Source organism: Aspergillus ibericus (assembly GCF_003184845.1).
Source record: "Aspergillus ibericus CBS 121593 unplaced genomic scaffold BO80scaffold_27, whole genome shotgun sequence".
Taxonomy (NCBI): Eukaryota; Fungi; Ascomycota; class Eurotiomycetes; order Eurotiales; family Aspergillaceae; genus Aspergillus; species Aspergillus ibericus.
In genome coordinates this window covers 106,467-127,544 of record NW_020292125.1, presented here as the reverse complement: position 1 = coordinate 127,544, position 21,078 = coordinate 106,467, and the positions used below count along the sequence as shown (strand labels likewise).

Below are 21,078 nucleotides of genomic sequence, written 5' to 3'. Positions count from 1 at the left end.
GTGGGTGGATGGGATGGCTCGGGCCTTTGCGCCATTCCAATATCGGCTGGACCTGTACTCTAATTGATATTTGACATCACAAGGCACCCTAGCCTTGGTTATAAGTCATAGAACCATCGACGCCTCGGGATCTTGCTGCGGAAGCATGAGAATCTTGCTGTCCTCAGGTATTCTTACATTGAATATCATTGATCTACGCTTGATACTGCCGATCTCCCGAACTCCGCACGAAGCTCTAATTATTCACTGTCAGTCACACAAGATCTTGGACGAAACAAATGGTCAAACTCTGTCCCTGTCCATTTCGTTGCCATCCCTATGCCATGAAGTGCGGAAGGGCATGTGGAACACTCGTGGCTGGACATTCCAGGAACAAAGTTTGTCACAGCGCTGCCTGTACGTTACCACGAACGAGATATTTTTCAGTGCCCGGAAGCCCAATGGAGAGAGGGGTATGACTACCAAAGCGAAGGCTCGCTGGAATCACAAATTCGGGTGACCTGACTATTCGCCAGGCTCAAGGCATCCCGCCTCATCTCATGGCCCAGGCATCATTGTGGTTTCCTTCCGACACATGCCGGCCACGCGAATCAGCCGAGGGGTTTTCCTCCTGGTCCTGGTAGGTAAATATCCGTATATAGATGGTTGTGGCTAACGCTTGGCAGGGCCTCATGGGTTGGCCCTATCGAGTTCATTTTCGCGGAAAGCCTTTGGTTGTCGAGGAGCATCTCGCACGCCCTTCGGTAAAAACTCACCCCTGCACATAGCAGTTGCCCAATGGCACTTTGGTAGTGCGGACGGTGGCATCTGGTCGCACCGTCTGTGGCCGGCTGCAGAGGACGCCGCCCGAAACGACACAGAAAAGCACCAGCTCAAACGAATATCGGACCACGCGAAAGTTCCTGACCGATGCCCTCGGAATCCATGTGAAGAGACTGCGAGATAAATCCGTTCCCTCATTGCAGGCCGGTCTGGGGTGTGGCCAGCTGGGCTTTATTGGTGCATACCTGGACCCTCGTGACTTTGACCTCGCTGGCGCCGGCACTGAGCGGATTCGACCCTTAGTCGTGTCTGGAGTTCATGCAGGGCAGTTCAGATTCGATGGCGACACTGCCGGACCGGTGACCGAGCTGGTCATTACCTTTGTGTACAACCACTATCATGGGTTTCCCGCGCACAGTCATGGTATTCTTAGGTATGGCCACACGTGATGGGGTCTCGGTCCGGGTGGGAGTGGGATATACGTACCTTTCCATGGATGCGGGAGCACCCAAACCACGCTGGGGGTATAGATTCTTTGTCGTGAATGAAAAAAGGGTCTCCTTGTGATAAATCAGAATTCTCAGCTTCCTGTTGTGGGTAATTTATTTTCGGGAACTGAGGCATCAGACCCGTGCGGAATTTCAGAAGAAGCTCTTCATCTTCCGCGATATCGCGAAGACAGGGCCCTAGTAATGAAAAGTCATTGCGCGATTCGGGCGTGGGCTTTCAGAATAGGATTGCACTGCTGTTCCGGGTGTCAAATTCAATCACTATTATTACTATTAATTCCTCTCACAGTTATATCTCCACTTCTCCCTACAGTGTCTGGATAGATTCCCAGATTATAGCATAATTGATGTCAGAGAATTCGGGAAGCTTATTCTACACAATAGCTGTAAAACCATCGTATTCCACCAAGTAAAGATTCTGATGGGTAATACAGGATGGCCACGATGCACTGTGGCTCTCGTTGCCCACTACCTCCCCGAAAGACTAAATGTTGGGTTTACGATTTCAAACCTAGAGATAATATACTCGGTTGACAAAATAGACAGAGATCGAGTTCATGATCTGAGCAATGCCTGGATTATATACAGTTTATAATAATTGTCTGCAGGCACTCAGACATCCTATCGGATTGATCCAATCTCAAAAAGACTAGTGATTATGTTCGCTCACTCTGCAGCACGTTGGAATTGTATCAGTATTCCTAGACTCGAAGAAATGGTCATTATGCCGCTCAATCCGAGGGGTTGATGGATATTCCTCTGGATCGATTCCTCAGGCATGGACCTCATAACAATTTAATATCGCCATCGACTGACCGCGTAAGACGGGACGAGAGGGATGATATCTCATCCGAGATCGCAACCGCTGATGGTCTTGGATGATACGATATTCCGGGTAGTTCACCCTGACTGTCGACGACAGTACTCTCGTGCTGACGGACTTGGCATGTCTTACTATCGATAAGGTTGACCATCTAGGCGTTCACCAAGAGTTTTCCTGTCCCTGGGGTAAATGTCTCGGTTGCTGCAGCTGGGTATGCGGTGCCAGTGGGATCAGAGCGGGAGTTGGGATAAGGGCAGGAAGTACCGAGTAGTGACGGGGATTACGATTTTCTGCCAGTGGACCTGGTGATGCATCAACACATCCACCGGGTGGTTCGACAGGCAAGATTTTCCATCGTGGACCAACTGATGGAATCATCCGCGCACTCCTACCTGTAGAATAATCGGCATTCCATTCTCCAAGGTCTTAGCCCCGAGATGCCCCCCCGAAGCACCATCAATACTGTGGAACGACTAGAATTCGGGGTGGCTTCCATCAGCTTCCACTCTGTAATTGGAGTCGACGAATGAATGATCCACCGGCGGCTGCTGCAGAACCAGAGAATGGGTTTCACCAGCCACTCTTGGCCATGGCCCTGAAACCCAGAGGGAGGGTGCCAAAAGCTACGCGTAACTCTGCTGCTAAATCCTTTCCCGGGAACCAATCAACGGCCCCGACCCGCCGGGTTATCGCCGAGACGAACTCCTGGCGTCGCAAGCTTGGGCTCCACCCCTGGATCACCTTAATTGAGCCATCCGGTTCTGCAGAATCAGGGTTTCTGAAGGCGAGACCGACGGTTGGATTCAGCAGGAGACGAAAAAAGGTCAACTCTGGGCGACGCCGCCCCCTACCCGGTGTGATCGACAACGGATGCTCTCACTAGTGGGAAACAGTCCGGCCCTAAAACAACCGGTAGATGCGATATCAGATACAGGGCCATGGGCATCAAGTGGGTCACGAGCAAAAACCTTGTGCGCGTTTAATTTGATTAAACTTCATCATGCACACACGGGAAGAAAGAGGGTCGTTCCTGCAGCCTGCATCGTTCAGGAGACCCCGACCCACCTGTCATCTAGGCTTCATTCCAAACATCATGCCCGATGATTGCCACAGATGGCCCCTGGCGGATAAGGATACAACAACCGGAAACGGCTGGCCATAGGGTCTGACGTACGTCGCCCCAGCAGGCTGTTTTTCTTCTTCTTCTTCTTCTTCTTCTGTTTTTTCGGGTTTAAATAGCTTCATCTCGCCACCTCGACAGTGACTTTCCCAACCAGCTCCTCTACATTCTTTCACTTCCCCCATTCACTCCCTTCTTTCGCACTCGGCGCCTCCCAATCCTTCTTCTTTTCCTTTCCAGTATGCGTCAATACTCGCGCTCTGCCGCGGCCGCCGTCGCTCTGGCAGCAACGGCCCGCGCTGCCAACTCGACCTCCCTGTCCTCCGTCTGTACGGTGGCCAACGTCCAGGCTGCGCTTCCAGCCAATGGCACCCTCAACGGCATCAGCATGATCCCCTCCTCCGTCACGGCCAAGACGGCCACCAGCGGATCTACCGACTACTGCGCCGTGTCCGTCTCCTACGTCCACACCGGCACCACCAATGAGATCGAGCTCAACTACGGCCTCCCCAGCCCCGAGGACTTCAAGAACCGTTTCTACGTGGCGGGTGGCTTCGGTTACTCCCTCAGCAGCTCTTCCACCGGTGGTCTCGAGTACGGCGCCGCCAGTGGTGCCACGTCCGCGGGCTACGGTGCCTTGAACGGCACCACCATCGACGAAGTCAACTTGGCCGGCAACGGCACCATCAACTGGGACCCCATCTTCATGTTTGCCTACCAGGCCCTGGGTGAACTGACCACCATCGGCAAGCCCCTCACCCGCGCCTTCTACGGCCTGGACGATGATGCCAAGATCTACACCTACTACGAGGGCTGCTCCGATGGTGGCCGTCAGGGTATGAGCCAGATCCAGCGTTACGGTGACGAGTACGATGGTGCCATCATCGGTGCTCCGGCCTTCCGTTACGGTCAGCAGCAGGTCAACCACCTGTTCTCCAGCGTCGTCGAGCAGACCCTCAACTACTTCCCTCCTACCTGTGAGTTGGAGAAGATCATGAACGCCACCATCGATGCCTGTGACGCCCTGGATGGCCGAACCGACGGTGTCATCTCCCGTACCGATCTGTGCCAGCTCGACTTCAACCTCACCTCCATCATCGGCGAGCCCTACCACTGCGCCGCGGAGGTGTCCACCTCCCTGGGCTTCAACTTCAACAAGCGCAGCGACGGTACCTCCACCTCCTACACTCCCGAGCAGACCGGCAACGTGACTGCCGAGGGTGTGGCCGTGGCCCAGGCCATCTACGACGGTCTGTTCAACTCGGCCGGTGAACGGGCCTACCTCTCCTACCGGATCGGATCCGAGTTCACTGACGGTGAGACTGCTTACGACAACACCACCGGCACCTGGGGCGTCGACATCCCCTCCACCGGCGGTGAGTTCGTCACCCGCTTCATCGAACTGGTCGAGCTGGACAACCTCGAGACCCTTGACGGTGTCACCTACGATACCCTCGTCAACTGGATGAACGAGGCCATGGTCCGCTACATGGATACTCTCCAGACCACCCTTCCCGACCTGACCACCTTCCAGTCCTCTGGCGGCAAGCTCATCCACTACCACGGCGAGAACGACCCCAGTGTGCCCACCGCGTCCTCCATCCACTACTGGCAATCCGTCCGCAGCATCATGTACCCCAGTCTCAGCACCTCCAAGGCTCTCGACCAGATGAAGGAATGGTACCAGCTGTACCTGGTCCCCGGTGCCGCCCACTGCGGTCGCAACGACTACCAGCCCAACGGTCCCTTCCCCGCGGACAACATGGCCACCATGATCGAGTGGGTCGAGAGCGGTATCCAGCCCACCGGTCTCAACGCCACCGTCGATGCCGGCAAGTACGACGGCGAGGTCCAGTCCCTGTGCCAGTTCCCCAAGCGTCCCATCTGGGAGAACGACGAGTGGAAGTGCGAGTCTGACAAGGAGGGTGCCGACACCTTCTACTACACTTTCCCGGCCTTCAAGGTTCCCATCTACTAGGGAACTACCGTGCCTGTGGCTAGACTAGATCTGGGGACGTACCATGTACATTAGAATTAGACAAGGATTACTTAAAGCAGAGTTGTTCCGCATATTTCCCCTTTACGTTACTCCGTACTGTGCTGGTGTTGCACCATTGAACTCCAATCTCCCCATGATCCGTGGCAAATCTTCTTGATCTACATCTGAATGATCTTTTCCGCGAAATCATTGTCGATCAAACAATTTCCCCCACGACATCAATACTTATTCTTGCTCGGGGCTCTCGAACATAGGTCTTCTCTGCCATGTCATTCACATGGCACGTCGTGATCACACTCATTTCACCCGCTGGCCAGCCACGAGATCTTATCAGTCCACTCCAGAAATAAAACACCCCTTAACCACTGAAGAAGATCCATAAAGCCTAGTCCTCAGGATACCTGATCTAATAGCTCCAGAGTAAATATACCCAACTCCCAACAGTATGTTCTAATCCAGAATAATAGACATAGTTCTCAACTATTATATCTGTCGGTAAATGTGGGACATTGTAATCGATATAGTTACACGGGATGAAGATGGTGATAAAAGAGGGTGTTGGAAGAGGAAAGAAAAGTAAGTTACGCTGGTCAAAGGTTCAGTCACTTTGTAGGTAGGTAGGTAGGTATGCTTGGCATCACTTAATGCCAAGATGTTGGCCTGGGTGCCTGGAGCTGGAGCGAGCCTAAGGTGGGGAAGAGAAAGAGGTAACTTGAGCCGAGGCTATAGGGCCTACCGAGCAGATCGACATACTCTGTCCTCCGCATTGAGATACTGCACACAGGCAACATCTCCCACTTGTCTTGACAGGGCGCAGAGTGATGCGCAGGTGGCAACATGATTGGTGCCGGACGCCGTCGGAGTCACGGGATGAGGGGTAACACCGGCTTATCGCTTATCGGCGGCTGTTCTTATCGCCTATAAAGCCCGCCGCGGTCGATTGACTTTCCCAGCGATCATTCTGCCTCATCACCATGCCCTCTCTCAAAGTCGCCGAATATCTCTTCCGCCGGCTGCGCCAGCTGGGCGTGGATTCTGTTCATGGCGTCCCGGGCGATTTCAACCTCACCCTCCTGGATTATGTGGAGCCTGCTGGGTTGCGCTGGGTCGGCAACGCGAATGAGTTGAATGCTGCCTACGCGGCTGACGGGTATGCTAGGATTAAGGGGATTGGGGCGGTGGTTACGACCTTTGGGGTGGGGGAGCTGTCGGCCGTTAATGCGATTGCAGGGGCCTACACGGAACGCGCGCCGGTCGTGCATATCGTCGGGACTCCTTCCCGGGAACTCCAGGCCGGGCGCAAATTGATCCACCATACCTTTAATGACGGCGAGTACGGACGTTTCGCGAAGATTCATGCGCAGTTGACTGTCGCGCAGGCCAGTCTGCGGGACCCTCGGACCAGTCCGGAACAGATCGACGAGGTGCTGCGCCAGTGTCTGCTGCACAGTCGGCCGGTGTATATTGAAGTGCCGGTGGATATGGTGGATCGATATGTGGCGGATGATCGGCTGGGAGTTGCGATCAACCAGCCGGAGGTGGTTCCTTCTCAGGTGCAGGATGATGTGGTGGCTCGGATCGTGGAACGTATCTATGCGGCCAAGCAGCCGATTATTCTTGTCGATGGAGAGATTCGTCCGTTGGGCATTGTCGAGGAGGTGCAGAAACTCGTGGATGCCACCAATTGGCCCACCTGGACTACAGTGTTTGGAAAGGGTCTACTGGACGAGACGAAGGCAAACTTCCACGGCATCTATCAGGGCACCTACGATACTGCAGCAGTGCAACAGTTCTTCAACGCCGCCGACCTCGTCTTGTGTTTCGGGCCTCATTTCAGCTCCACCAACTCCTACTTTTACTCCATCATTCCCAAACCCGAATCCGCCATTCTCTTCACCGATACGGAAGTTCAGTTTGGCACCGACATCGTCCGCGATCTTCCCGCAAAGCTCATCACCTCCCGTCTCGTGCAGAGCCTTGATCTCTCTCAAACCTACCGTTACGATCCCTACCCCAGCCTGCCGCATGACCAGCGCCTCTCTTTTTCCGATGTCGACAGCAGCCAGTCAATCACCCAGGATAAGCTGTGGCGGTTGCTGGCCAACTTCCTCCGTCCGGGTGATATCATTCTCGGTGAAACTGGCACAGCAGGGTACGGCGTTCGAGAAATGGCCTTGCCTCCACACACGCGCGTATTCGCTCCAGTGACCTGGCTATCCATCGGATATATGCTGCCAGGCGCACAGGGTGCGGCCCTCGCCCAGGAGGAACTGATCGCGGCGTCCAAATACCACGGAATCAACGATGCACGCACGATCCTCCTCATCGGCGACGGCAGTTTCCAAATGACTGCCCAGGAACTCGCCACCATCATCAACCACAAGCTCAACGTGGTGGTATTCCTGATCAACAACGACGGATACACCATCGAACGATGCATCCATGGCCGGAAGCAGCGGTACAATGATGTGCCGCGGTGGAGATACCTGCAAGCTCCTAGCTTCTTCGGCGCGAGTGAAGATGCCTACACGGGGACGGCTCGCACCTGGGGTGAATTGGAGGACGTTCTAGCCAACGACGTAGTGAGCAATGGGAAGGAATTGCGCATGGTAGAAGTCTTCATGGATCGCGAAGATGCGCCCACGGGTCCATTGTCGATGCTGATACAGAAGCAACAAGCGACGGACGGACTGTAGACACATTCACATGTTCATAAATCAATTAATGAGCAAGTCATCTATACGATCTAACAATATCGCCTAACCATAGTCTATTTTAACCAACAACCATCTACTCTAGACTTATTCACGCTGCTCATATCTATCAGCTCCGTACTCTCTCGCCAGCTTGCGATCTTCGCCCACGCCAAACTGCCGAATGACCAACCAGGCGGGCAGCACGGCGATGGCCCAGAGACCAAAGTTGAGATAGGTGCCGCCAATCGAGGCCATGATGCCGACGCTGCTGAGGCCGTACTACACTCGTCAGTACCTCTCGACCATGGGATCGGACGACTTACCGAAACCGCCTGCACGGCCGACTCGACGCCTCTCAGCAGCCCACTGATTCTCACCACCTCCTCCTCATCCGCCGCCAGGTTTCCCACCACAAAGTACCTATCCGTGTCAGCATCAGACCTCCCCACCGCAGATCAGCAACACTCACAAGAACATATAGTTCAACTGAAACCCCAACACCCACATCAAATACAACACAAACCCCTTCGCAAACTCCCCATCCGTCCAATCAATCCCCGTCCTCCCACTCTTCCAATACCCCGTCGTCACCACCGTCGCCCACACCCACCACCCGCCCTGCAGCGTCATCACCACCCAAAACGCCCCCCGACTCCTCACCTGCAACTTCAACCCACTATCCAAAAACATCCCCAACACATTGCCCCCAATCAGCGCCAAACACCCGGACAGAAAACTCCCCAACGCCCGCACCCGCACACTAAACCACAAATCCAAATACGTAAACATGACCGCCTCCGTATACGTCGCCTGCGCAATCAACGGCAGAATCAACAAAAACTCCCTCCGACAGAACAACTTCACCATGGCCTTCACCTCAAACCACGGATCCTTCATCACCGTCAACTTCACCCGCAACCCATCCGTCCGCTGCACCTGCTCCGGCGTATTCAACAACAACCCCCCGACCGGCCCCAACGCCTGCAGAGCAATAAACACCCCAAACACCGAATACGACACACTCCCCGCCGTACTCCTCCCCACATTCAACCCCAAATTAATCGCCCCCCCCAGGATCTGCCCCCCCACGCGAAAACTCAACCACAGCCCCAAAAACCGTCCCTGGTTCTTCGGCTCCGGGTACGACAGCGCAATCGCACTCTCCGCCATCCAGAACACTCCCGCGGATAACCCGCACAGCGCTGCCCCAAACAACACTAACCAATCCGTTCCGAACCGGTTATGCGTGTATAATCCTGCTGCGTAGGGCGCGTATCCGATCGTCCCGACGACAAGGGTATATTTGATCCCGATGTACCGGACCAGGATACTCCCGAAGAAACAGGAGAATACCATCAAGCAGAAGGTGAGTGCGTTGGCCGCGTCAACCAGGTATGGTGATTCCGACCCGCCCCCGCCGAGACTGTTCATGGCGGTCCAGATGCCGGGGGCGAGGAAGTTGCAGAGCCCGAGGATGAGGGCGTTGTAGGTGGTGGAGCGGTACCATTTTACTGGCTGCTGTGTTAGTGGTGAGGCATTTGGGGGGGGGTGGAAGGGAGGGAATGTACCTGGGTGTTTCACGGTATGATCAACCACCGAAGACGGAGTGTCCGATCCAGTATGTTGAACCTGGACTTCCTCATCACTCGCGTGGATCTCTTTTTCCAGCGCCATTATGAATACCACCGAAGCGTTGTAATGGATAATTCCCGACCAACCCAGAAATTTAAAATCAGGGGCTGGATGCAAGGGATACCTACATATATACACCATCAACAAAAACCGGTAGATAAATACCATCACATCCACCGGTCTCGTCACAAATCCGACAGAAGAAGACCGTGAGCATGTTATCGCGCGCATGGCATCAGCACCCTTTTCTCAGGAAGCTGATTGGAAGGGAAATGTTGTGGTTTGAGGGGGTGATTACGTGCTCGCACGGCATTTTCGCTGCTCGTGGTGCTGAGTGGGTCGGTCTGGCAGTTGACGGGTAGGATGGGATCTGGAGGGGGAGTAGATAGATTTTAGATAGTTTTTGCAATACAAAGTGTCAAGTATGGAAATCAGTATTGATGGTATTGTTCGTTGCTAGGCTGCATTGTGGGTTCTCGTTCCATCCACCCGTTTGTTCTTATCGATAAAGATATATGATACGATAGCAACAGTGATAGTGACAGAAGAAACAGACAGCCCTAACTATCATCCATCCCCTAAATAATCATTCTCATAAAACAAACACCTCATACTACGCACATACCCTGCTCTGCTCGCCTCGCATGCTTCGCATGCTTCGCTCGCTCCGCAGGTTTAATCAGTATCATCCTCATGAAACACCAACACCCTAACCTCAATACTCTCCCTGGCCTCCTCCTTCTCCGTCCCCGGCACCACAAACGCACTATGCGGCACGCGTCTCGCCCGCCCATCCGTCTTCGAATCAAAACACTTAATCAACGTCACCAGTTCCGGACTCTGCCTATACCGATAATACCACTTCACATCCGGATTCGGCTTCACCGAGCACGTCTCACCCTCGCGATCCGGGTAGATGAGTTTCGTCGGGAGGAGATCGCTATCCGGGACGGAGTGCGCGTCTGCCACGGCGAGCGGGTCCCGGGTGATGGTTTTGATGGGCCGCCAGACGTTGATGATTTGGTAGCGGCCTTTTAGGAGCGATGGGGCCAGGTCGGGCAGGTGGTGCTGGACGCGGGCCGTCGCGGCGGAGTAGCTTTGGTCGATGTGCACGCGTTGGACGGGGGTGCGGAGGTTGGTGGGGGAGGAGGAGGGGCGGCGGATGGTGTGGTCGAAGATGAAGGTGCGGGTGCAGTTGGTTCTATTATTGCTTAGTATTGTAGGGTGGTGGGATGAGATGTGGAGGGGGATAGGGATGGTGGTGGGATGAGATGTGGAGGGGAATAGGGATGGTGGTGGTGGATGTGACAGGGGAGGAGGCAGGGGGCCTTACGCATCCTTCAACAACTGTTCAATTTCCGGGTAATATTCCCGTTTGATCTTCTCATCATCGAGAAAGTCCTTCTCCGCGCTGGTGTGGTAGTAGAATTGGAACCCGTGGCTGTCCAAAGTATAGTCCAACTCGTGGCCACTGACATCGTGGACGGTCACCGGGAGCTCCGTGCTAGGCCGCTCGTAGCTGGACGGGACGCCGACGTACGCTGGCGCCAGATGGGATCCATCCGGGAGCTCTTTGATGAAGTTGAGGGTGGTTTGGACGTGGTGGGGACCGGAGGAACCGGATGGGGGTGGTGGAGTAAGGAGGGTGGTGGGAGCCCCTGGAAGAACTGCAGCGGCCATACTACTTGATTATTCTGGATGGATTGTGATGTGGTGAGTTGGAAGTTGTGAAGGTGATGTGTGGATTGTCAGCGATCTGTAGGGCTTATATATTATCAAGCACGCCATCGACCAGGATGCGTGTCGCTGATAAATCCAGTCGGCTGATGCATACTCCGTTGGATTAATAATAGGACTCTGCATTTCTAATTCTCACTACGACGCACAAGCTTGGTAATCTTGATCCCGTCATCCAATACCTCGTCTTCTTCCTCCAGGTGGTAACCGCCCCAGCGGGGTAGTAAGACTGTCCATACATACCAGTAGAGAACACCAAAGATGATCCTACCCTCGTTAGATTGATATCACGTATACAGGTATAGGGTATACGTACACTCCCATTCCAACGATTGCATACGTCGCGTAGAAGAAATTCACGTCGCTTTTGCCATCTCGCGGGGGAAAGAATGGCGCTGCCAGTAATGATACGCAGATGGCGATTCGAAGCCATACAGCTGGTAGCCAGGCCTTGAAGGGCCGCGGAAGATCCGGTTCGCGGTCGCGGAGTAGCAAGAGACCGCCTGCCACGGCGAGACTAAATACCTGCCCGGGGTATCCTTCAACATCCAGAATAAAGTTGTATACATCTCCTTGCGGTGGGAGCGCAATCACCAGCAATGAAGGGATATAATGCACGATCAACCCCCCTAATGGCGCGCCAAACGGTTTCGAAGATGACAGCAGTCGGGAGCACGGGAGAAAGCCCTGTCGGGCGATTTCTTGGTTGACTCGAGCCTGACAATTAGATAGATTCCGCAAGGGAGGTGGCAGACATACCAATGCATAAGTCACCACCATGACATTGCCCGCCGCCGAAATGGCAATCGCCAGCGGAAACAGAGTCCGTCCGACGCTGCCAAACAGCCGCTCAAACAGCAATCCCGCCACCAACTCGCCGCTATTCTTGATATCTTCCAGCGGAACCACCAGAAAATACGAAATGTTAGCCAGAAAGTACAGCGCGCCTGCCGTGAGCAGCGCCGCCGGACAGACCGTCAGAACTGTTCGGACCGGATTGTGCACCTCACCCAGCACATTATTCACATTGTTCAATCCAGCATAGGAATAAAACACCTTGAGCAGCGACGTGGACAGCAGATTCCAGCTCCAGTTGGAATCCTCCCACATGGTATCCCACGAGAACACATTTGTCGTGGGGGCCAGATCATGCCCATACGGACGCACCAGAATGACCCAGATCCCGGTCAACGAGATGACCCCGATCAGGAAGATCTTGACCCATCCGAGGGCATTCTGGATCCAGATGCCCGTCCGTAAGAAGCAGCCATGCACGATCGTCACGGCGGTCATCAATCCCACCGCCAGAACCTTGTGCTGAAACTCGGTCGGCTGCACATTAAACGCGAAAAAAGTATACTTGGCAAACACAATGCAGTTGCTAGCTGTAAACCCCAGCACCACCGCCTGCACCGCCACCATCGTCGACGCGAGAAACCGAGGCCGCGGATAGGTATACTCCAGGTACACCTACACCAGTTAGACCCGACAGCTACGGGGTACTGACGGAAACTACCTTTTCTCCGCCCGAGCGAGGCAACATGCAGCCGTATTCCATCGACACGGCCAGCGAACACGCGGCCAAAACCGTCCCGGCGAGCCATATCAACAAGGATAATCCCACGCTGCCGGCAGATTTCACGATCGTCCCAGGGGTCGCGAAGATGCCGCTGCCGATAACTCGAGATACCACGAGAATGTACGCGCTGATCCAGGTGAGATGTTTCTGGCCGGGTTGGACCTCTCGCGGCACGTCATCGAGAATATCGGCGGTCGCCAACAAGGGCTGTCGTTCGTGCGTCATGATTGAAGTGAGAATCTCAGCTGTGGAAGATTCTGAGATTGAAAAACGGCGGAAATCATCCCGGCCAGGCTGGCAGGCACGTCATTCCGACCGCAGGTTGTGTCGTTGCTGATAGCAGGTGATCGAATCAGCAGTCATCCTACATGTCGATAGCAACAAACCATCCTCCTAGCATCGACTGCAGCAGGAGCAACTGATTGGAATGCTGCACTGGTATTAATAATGCTGCCTCTCGCTGCATATCACATCATATTTGATAGAATGATGCCAACGGGATGCTGATTCGTCGGCATTAAACCACCCATCTCGCCGTATCATGAACATCGCGTATCCCAACCATCTCAAGAACCATTATTCAGAAAACAAGAAAAAAGAGAATCCAATTCACTCCGTACCCGTCCCCTACCCCGTATCACTCAAATACCATCCCCGACGATCAATGATGCCATCGGCAACGATAACTTTATCACGCCATCCCGACCCCGCCCCGCGCAATCCCAGTCATCCTGCCGCCTGATGACCGGCTATCAGCATGCTCCCGACTGGTTCTCGGCCGGGTATGCATATAACTGCCGGATACTACCTCTGTACAGTCGTCTGCTGAACACCCGTACCATCAACATGACCACAATATCAACCTATACCGTGCCCGTCGCAGAGGGAAAGTACCCGACTGTCTTTCATCGGGAGTTTCTAGTCGAGCAGCGCGCAGATCCTACATACACAGTCCAGCCTCAGTCAACGACGATACCGCCCCCCACGCAAAGTGCCTTGTTGCTCAAGGGTGTGGGGGAGAAATATACCCTCGTGACGGATCATGCCATACCCACGATCTCCAAGAAGGATGAGATTTTAGTCAAGGTACCTCCCTTTATCTCTTACATTAAATTCGATATTAATATAATTTATCAGATCCAAGCCGTCGGTCTGAACCCGGTGGATTGGAAAGGCCCGTACGATCCCCCCCCGCCTTCTCATAGGTGAAAGATAGCTAACGAAAGCAGAGCATACAACTTCGGCATCCCCGCCCTCCCATGGATCAATGGCCGAGATCTAGCAGGCACAGTCATCCAAGTGAACGACGAGAACAGTCGCGTGCACGTCGGCGATAAAGTCCTCGTCCCCTCGACCGATTACCGAGATATCCGCAAGGCCGCGTTTCAGGAATACGCGGTCGCGACACACTTTAACGCTGCGCGCATACCGTCTAGTTCGGATGTACATGCATCCGCATCGCTAGGCGTCGCGTTCGTGGCGTCGGTGCTGGCGTTGGGAGTGTCGCTGGGGTTGGATTTCAGGGGGAGTCGGTGTCCGGGGCCGGATTTGCAGGATGTACTTGAGGGGTTGGATGTGGAGGGGATACCGGGGGATATTCGCGGGGAGTGTTTTGCGTCGGTGGCGGAGGGGGAACGGTTGAGAAGGGGGGATTGGGTTGCGATATGGGGAGGTGAGTGATACCTTGCTGTGTTGGCTGGTGCATGCTAATGGTGTAGCGTCTACAACGACGGGGTATATTACCCTGCAGCTGGCCAAGTTGGCCGGGTTACATGTCGTCTGTGTGGCGGATATCGCCCGGCATGGGGCACGATTGCATCAACTGGGTGCGGATGTTCTGGTCGACAGACAGGATACGGAGCGCGCCGTGGATATCATCCGTGGTGTGACGAAGGGGAAGTTGCGATATGCGGTGGATATCGTTGGGGCGGAGACAGCAGGTTTATTAGAGCGGACGCTGGATGATACAATCCGTGAGGATGGATCGCATGCGCATTTACTCGGATTGACGGGGTTACCGAAAGAGCGGAAACCCGGGGTGGTGTATCATACGGTGCCGATCAAGCTGTTTCATACGTCGCCGGTGGTGGGCGAGAAGATGGTATCCTGGTTGGAGAGGTTGCTCGAGACGGGCGCGTTGCAATTGCCCGAGATTGTCCGCCATGAGGGGGGATTGAGCAGTATTAATGAGTCGTTGGAGGTGTTGCGACAGGGGAGTGTATCGGGGAAGAGAATCGTGGTGGATTTGGGATTATGATTGATGTACATGATTGAATTAGACGGATAGATGATTGTTACCCAGGTAGATCATACATGACAAGAACTTACTACAATCCAATAGGGCAATCTCATCTCATACAATATCAAATCTCCTTATCTGAATGCAAATGCCAAGATGTACCACCATTACCCCTCCCGAGCTGTCACCATCACCACCACATCTCACGCAATCACCCGGCAATCGCACGTCTTCCACCAGCAGTATGCAGCCAAGCATGTCATACCCGGATATAAGTATTTCTCGGACGAGAACCATGAGGGGTAATTCTATTGCTATTGCGCTATCGGCGAGACTAGTGGATATTCCAGGGGTGACGGAGTAGTGTATACCAGTCTGTTTTTGCAATTTTGCAATACTTGCTGTTTCAATGGCGATGAAAAGACTCTTATAAATTGATTCTCCCCTTACTTCTCTCTTTCTACCCCTCCCTTCAAACTCTCACCACTCAAACCACCACAACCACCAAAATGAGCTCAACCACCCCCCCACCAGAGAAAAAACAACTCATCCTCAATGCCTTCGCCATGCACTCCCCCTGCCACCTGAACCCGGGCCTGCACCGATACCCCGCCGACCAAGGCCGGAACTACACCTCCCTAACACACTGGACCAAACTGGCCCAGAAACTCGAGGCCGCCAAATTCCACGCCATCTTCTTCGCGGACGTGTTGGGCGGGTACGACGTGTACAAAGGCCCCGCGAACCTCGACCCTACCATTCCCGCGGGGGCGCAATTCCCTATTAATGATCCGCTATATAGCATCCCTGCGCTGGCGGCAGCCACAGAGACGATTGCGTTTGGCGTGACCGCGTCCACGACATATGATCCGCCGTACGCGATGGCGAGACGGTTCTCGACGGTCGATCATCTGAGTAATGGACGCGTGGGATGGAACATTGTTACCTCGTATCTGGAATCCGCGGCGCGGAATTACGGACTCGACACCCAGATCGAGCATGACGAGCGGTATCGCATCGCGGATGAGTATCTGGACGTGGTGTATAAGTTATGGGAGGGGTCGTGGCGGGATGGCGCGGTGAATGTCCACCCCGATGGGGTGACGGGATATGCGGATCCGAAGGGCGTCAGGCAGATTCATCATAGGGGCAAGTATTTTAATGTGCCGGGTCCGCATCTGTGTGAGCCGAGTGCGCAGCGGACGCCGTTTCTATTGCAGGCGGGCACGTCGAGTGCCGGGAAGGCGTTCGCGGCGAAGCATGCCGAGGCGATCTTTCTCAATGGGCAGACGCCCGAGTTGGTGAGGCCGTCGGTGGATAGTGTGCGGGAGCAGGCGAGGGGGGTGGGGCGGGATCCGAAGAGTATTAAGATTGTGGCGGGGGTGTTGGTGATTGTGGGGGCGACGGATGAGGAGGCGAGGGGGAAGTTTGAGGAGTATGCGCGGTATGGCGATCGGGAGGGGGCGTTGGCGTTGTTTGGGGGGTGGTCCGGGTATGATTTATCGACGTATGATGATGAGCAGGATTTTCGGTTTGTCGAACAGCCGGCCGTGCGGAGTATGGTGAATCATTGGGCCAGTACGGTGCCGGGGATGGAGGGGAAGAAGTGGAATAAGAAGACCATTGCGGAGTATTTGATCCTCGGGGGCAATGGGTGCAAGATTATCGGGGGCCCGAAGACAGTGGCGGATGAGTTGGAGCGCTGGGTGGAGGTGGCGGATGTCGATGGGTTTAATCTGAGTTATGCCAGTGTGCCCGAGACGTTTGAGGATATTATTGAATATCTGGTGCCGGAGTTGCAGCGTCGGGGGATCTTTCATACGGAGTATGCCGTGAAGGGGGGGACCATGCGGGAGAATATGACGGGCAAAAGTGGGCAGACGAGACTGGATGAGTCGCATCCGGGGGCGAAGTATGTGTGGAGGGAGGGAGAGGAAGTGCCCAAGTATGCATTGACTGATTGAAGCAATAGTAGTCTAGAAACAATGATCTCGATAATGACAATAGAGGTGTCGATAATCATCTGGTTGGATACCAAAACTCATATTCTCCATCATCTTCAGATTCTTCCACAGATCGACCCACATTAGTCCTCAACGATCGATCGTAGCGAAACAGGATGAACGAGACGAGCAGCGACAGCGCAATGAAGAATGCCATGACGAGCGGAAAGATGAAGAACGTGATGAGCAGCGATTGCAGGAGGAAGCGTTCGATGTGGAGAGACAGGTCACGGACGGTCGAGACCAGTCCCCATTTTCCGGCAACTATGCAAATTAGCAGCGGATAGGAGGGAGAAATAAACAGGCTACTCACCAGTATCAGTCATCAGGGGCAAGAATGTCAGTCCAATAGCCGCGAGCACGCACGCGCCGATACATCTGGTGATAGACAGTCCCGAATCCATGTGGGGTGGATGGATGAATGAATGAAGAGAGACCAGGAGGTGTAGGTAGCATTGCATCGTGTCGGAGCTGACTTCCAGCGTGACTGTATGATTGCACTGTTGATACGCTATGGAATTGAATCGAAAGGACCCGCTCGGGATCTCCGCCCGATCGGAGCTATCGAGCTATCGAGCTACCAAGCTGCGAGCATCGATCATGCGAGTCATTATGCTCCACCGGTGTTGCCTCAGACCGTCTCAGCCTAGCTCAGTAATATAATGACCACGGTTTAACACCTCACCAATCTGTCTTATCTGAGGGGTTCACATGGGCTGTGGCTGCATGGACTAGTGTGGCATAAGACCGATGGATATCTAGTTGTCCCTTGTTTTAAAAGGGTGTGATACAGGTATTGCCCAAGGACCATCGAAAAGCAAATGAATGAGTTGGCAGTGTTGTGTTGTTGTGTACTTCGTATCTAGGTGTGCGTATTACTGCCAGTCATACATCCCCATCCATACGCACGGGAACGGAATAGGAACAGGAATATCTCCATTAATACCAACATTGATATGAATCTTTAGTGTTTTAGAGGTCCCACTCTCTATTATCCCATCCGAATCCTGGATCGCCGGTTTAGTTGTTCGTGCCTTGGGATGATGTGTATACAGTTTTCATCGGAGGAAGAGGAGGAGTATATTAGTATGTGGGGATGGAATCGATAAGCGGGATATATTGCTCTAGGAGGGGTGATGTTATGAATAGCGAGCTGACTGTGTTGGCGTAGTTGCTGATGGATAATGTTCGGGCAGCTGAGGGGTGGAGGGTGGTGCCTAGTAGTGATGTGGGTGGATGCGTCGGGTTTCGGAGATGTGATATTTATGATACTAATGTGGCTTGGTAAATGGATTGAGGGATGATGAATGAAGAATCTGTGAATTGTAGTATGATTGGAAGTATATCACAGCCAGCTACAGATTGAATAATCCTCCCCGTCGCTTTCCACTCGGATAAACCACCATGGCCGACAGGAACAGTCCCACGGTAATCCCCAGCGCCGTCTGCACCATACTCAACGCCAATCCTCCCAAAGACTCCTCGGTGGAGGCGGTGGTCTGGTCCGATACCGTATCATTCTTGACCGCATTCGCATACGCCAGTCCTGAGATGATCGATCCGCTGCTCGCCAGACCCGACGATACTAGCGTCCACATGCCTGGCACAATAGCGGCTGCAGCATGTCCATGCCACACTCGACTGTACAGGTTCGCACACAGTCCAATGGTAAACGCCCCGATGGTGCTGCCAAATCGACTGTCCAAATGATTCGCCGTAAAATAGTTTGTCGTGTAGCCTGCCACGCCCATGAAGGACATGATCGGCAGCTGCTTCCATTTGGCTTGGTTGAGAATGGCCGCAAACGCGCAGTAAATCGCCACAAACACAAATTCCTGCACATACACACTGCCGTAGATGTTGTCCGTCCGTGCCGGACAGGTCGTCGCATTCGTCGCATTATCATCAAGCAGTCCGTAGATGGTAAGCCCCACCGTCACGCCGTAGCCCAAGAATAACGAGTAGATGATGGTATACACCAGTCGGATGGATCCCGCCACGATCTGATGCGATTGCAGCTCCAGACTGCTGCACAGGACTGAGTATCCCGGGAGGATCAGCGCGATGGAGGATTCTGCCAGAGCTGAGAAACAAAACACTGGCTGTCCGTTGGAATAATAGATACTCCCGAACGCGCGGGCCAGAAACGACGTGACCATCGCCACCGTCACTTCAAACACATTCGAGTACAGTGCCGACCGCGGCGCAACCACATGCTGCATCACCCCGAGAATACATCCGAGCACGAAGATAATCGGCATGTCCACCGGACGGGCCGAAAACGCCCACGGGCCGACGGCCACACTAGCCAGTCCGGAGAGTAGCACCAGCATCCAGGCCTTGTGATACTTGCTCGGTCGCGTGATCAAATCGTCCATGACTGGCAGAGCCTCCTCCGCCGACAATCGTCCGTGCAACACATTCTTGTAACAGTTGTGAATATCCCCCAATCGTCCCAGATCCAGTCCATGCACGGTCCGGACCAGCTTGACCGTAGCAGTCCGGGTGAGCGGGTCGTCAAATGAGATAATCATGCAGCCTGGAATGTACATGAACTGCCCCTGCACCCGCAGCACGTTGGCCGTCATCTGCATGTATTCTTCCAGACGATGCGTCGGGGCGCCAAACTTCATCAAGGCGCGACACAGCTGGATCATGTAGCGTTGGCGGGTAAGCAGCGACCCGATCTTATGTGTCAACAAGGCCTCCTTCATCTTCTTCCGACCCTTCTTGTCATTCGTTGGATCTTCATCATACCACTTCTTCTTCCGACGTTTCCGCAGCTCGCTCGGTAACGGCGCCAGGCCGTCTTCCGTCGATACCGGCACCGCCCCATCGTCGTGGATTTCCTCCGGATTATGTCCCATCTGATGGCTCAGCAAATGCCACAGCACTCCTCCGATCAGATTCTCATCGTTGCTGTTGGTGCGTGACGGCGTCTCGCCCAACCCCAGGTTGTTGACGAGCAGACCAGCATCGGAGCCCAACACATTCTGCAACTTGGCCGCATACGCCTCGTCTTCCTCCTTGTCCATCATGTCCCGCATTTCAATGTCCTCCTGGTAACCGTAATCCTCTGGATGCCAGGCAGAATCCAGTCCATCACCGCCGTCGGGATCGCGACCGAGTTTTTCGGCCAGCTGCGAAGTGCCGTCGCGGATGGCTTTAAAGAGGACACCCCACTGGGTGCCATTGCCACCGGCGGGCTGATCGCGGGTCAGGGGACGTTCATCGTTGTTGGTCGACCGGGCGCCGAGGGGGTCGTCATCGCTGGCGGGGTCGGTGTCTCGCCGACCGGGGAGATGGTTGGGCTCGGGGATGGACATGTTGCTGCATAATCTGTCTGCTCAGAGGTTGTTAGTCAAAGTTCAGTGCCTGACTGAGGCCGTACCACGGAACACACAGTGGCGAGACAGTGAAAAGGACAACGAATGCGAGTGTTGCTGAGAATTTGGAGCAAAAACAAGAAAGGTGGATAGGGGTACCCACTCAGTGGCGATGATGTATTCGTTAGATACCTCGTAGTGTAGAAATTAGACAGTATGCCAGCAGTGCTAGCTGCCACTGCCACTGCCACTGCCACTGCTGAGGCTCTGAGCAGTGAGCACAGAGGACGATCCTGGGGAACTCCTTTTCAAATACGCGGCCTCCCCTGAAGCAGTCTTCGGCAGCGAGACGGCCGGTCTGAAACCGCGACGGATCCGCCCCCACAGCAAAGCTTCGCGTCCTTGGCACTGGCCGTTGGGATGCCTGTGTTACCCCGGGGGGGGAAGATTAGAGAAGGATCGATCTATAGTCGGGGTATTATAGATCGCGATGCCTAAAGATCAGAGATAAAAGGAAAAGCTGCTATGTAGATATGGTGACAACCGAGGTCAATCGACTACTCCAGATTTGAGCGATAGTGGTCCCGGCAATTCTATCCGAGGGGTCGCCCGTGGTTGGTCGGATGTCACCGGCTGTCCCTCGTCTGTTTGCC

At 54.2% G+C, this 21,078-nt stretch overlaps 9 protein-coding genes across 9 annotated transcripts; 5 read left to right on the top strand and 4 right to left on the bottom strand.

The window, feature by feature from the left end:
* Positions 1–574: 574 nt before the first annotated feature.
* BO80DRAFT_435898 (uncharacterized protein) lies at positions 575–1,211 on the top strand (the record flags this gene model as incomplete). The annotated part of the gene is made up of 2 exons (XM_025720931.1): positions 575–619; positions 768–1,211. The coding sequence occupies 2 exons, from the start codon at positions 575–577 to the stop codon at positions 1,209–1,211; spliced, it is 489 nt and encodes a 162-aa protein (XP_025573939.1).
* Positions 1,212–3,455: 2,244 nt separating this feature from the next.
* BO80DRAFT_384801 (tannase and feruloyl esterase) lies at positions 3,456–5,254 on the top strand (the record flags this gene model as incomplete). The annotated part of the gene is made up of 2 exons (XM_025716967.1): positions 3,456–4,652; positions 4,689–5,254. The coding sequence occupies 2 exons, from the start codon at positions 3,456–3,458 to the stop codon at positions 5,190–5,192; spliced, it is 1,701 nt and encodes a 566-aa protein (XP_025573938.1). The 3' UTR covers positions 5,193–5,254.
* Positions 5,255–6,187: 933 nt separating this feature from the next.
* Positions 6,188–7,993, top strand: BO80DRAFT_409809 (alpha-keto acid decarboxylase family protein; the record flags this gene model as incomplete). The annotated part of the gene is made up of 1 exon (XM_025717897.1): positions 6,188–7,993. One exon carries the CDS (start codon positions 6,188–6,190, stop codon positions 7,907–7,909), a length of 1,722 nt encoding a protein of 573 aa, XP_025573937.1. The 3' UTR covers positions 7,910–7,993.
* A 20-nt stretch (positions 7,994–8,013) lies between these two features.
* On the bottom strand, positions 8,014–9,583 carry BO80DRAFT_503100 (DUF895 domain membrane protein; the record flags this gene model as incomplete). The annotated part of the gene is made up of 4 exons (XM_025724366.1): positions 8,014–8,188; positions 8,233–8,329; positions 8,379–9,420; positions 9,478–9,583. The coding sequence occupies 4 exons, from the start codon at positions 9,581–9,583 to the stop codon at positions 8,015–8,017; spliced, it is 1,419 nt and encodes a 472-aa protein (XP_025573936.1).
* A 406-nt stretch (positions 9,584–9,989) lies between these two features.
* On the bottom strand, positions 9,990–11,266 carry BO80DRAFT_409804 (uncharacterized protein). The gene is made up of 2 exons (XM_025717896.1): positions 10,875–11,266; positions 9,990–10,742 (listed from the first exon to the last, which is right to left on the bottom strand). The coding sequence occupies exons 1-2, from the start codon at positions 11,219–11,221 to the stop codon at positions 10,217–10,219; spliced, it is 873 nt and encodes a 290-aa protein (XP_025573935.1). The 5' UTR covers positions 11,222–11,266; the 3' UTR covers positions 9,990–10,216.
* A 140-nt stretch (positions 11,267–11,406) lies between these two features.
* Positions 11,407–13,082, bottom strand: BO80DRAFT_358908 (putative methionine permease; the record flags this gene model as incomplete). Its single annotated transcript, XM_025715897.1, has 4 exons — positions 11,407–11,545; positions 11,595–11,995; positions 12,038–12,748; positions 12,792–13,082. The coding sequence occupies 4 exons, from the start codon at positions 13,080–13,082 to the stop codon at positions 11,407–11,409; spliced, it is 1,542 nt and encodes a 513-aa protein (XP_025573934.1).
* A 617-nt stretch (positions 13,083–13,699) lies between these two features.
* Positions 13,700–15,188, top strand: BO80DRAFT_409801 (zinc-binding alcohol dehydrogenase family protein). Its single transcript, XM_025717895.1, has 4 exons — positions 13,700–13,943; positions 13,995–14,035; positions 14,087–14,529; positions 14,576–15,188. Exons 1-4 carry the CDS (start codon positions 13,704–13,706, stop codon positions 15,112–15,114), a joined length of 1,263 nt encoding a protein of 420 aa, XP_025573933.1. The 5' UTR covers positions 13,700–13,703; the 3' UTR covers positions 15,115–15,188.
* A 277-nt stretch (positions 15,189–15,465) lies between these two features.
* BO80DRAFT_503097 (LLM class flavin-dependent oxidoreductase) lies at positions 15,466–17,376 on the top strand (the record flags this gene model as incomplete). The annotated part of the gene is made up of 2 exons (XM_025724365.1): positions 15,466–17,008; positions 17,160–17,376. Exons 1-2 carry the CDS (start codon positions 15,606–15,608, stop codon positions 17,374–17,376), a joined length of 1,620 nt encoding a protein of 539 aa, XP_025573932.1. The 5' UTR covers positions 15,466–15,605.
* A 1,066-nt stretch (positions 17,377–18,442) lies between these two features.
* BO80DRAFT_426301 (threonine/serine exporter family protein) lies at positions 18,443–20,522 on the bottom strand. Its single transcript, XM_025719730.1, has one exon. It carries the CDS (start codon positions 20,423–20,425, stop codon positions 18,455–18,457), a length of 1,971 nt encoding a protein of 656 aa, XP_025573931.1. The 5' UTR covers positions 20,426–20,522; the 3' UTR covers positions 18,443–18,454.
* Between the last annotated feature and the right edge of the window lie 556 nt (positions 20,523–21,078).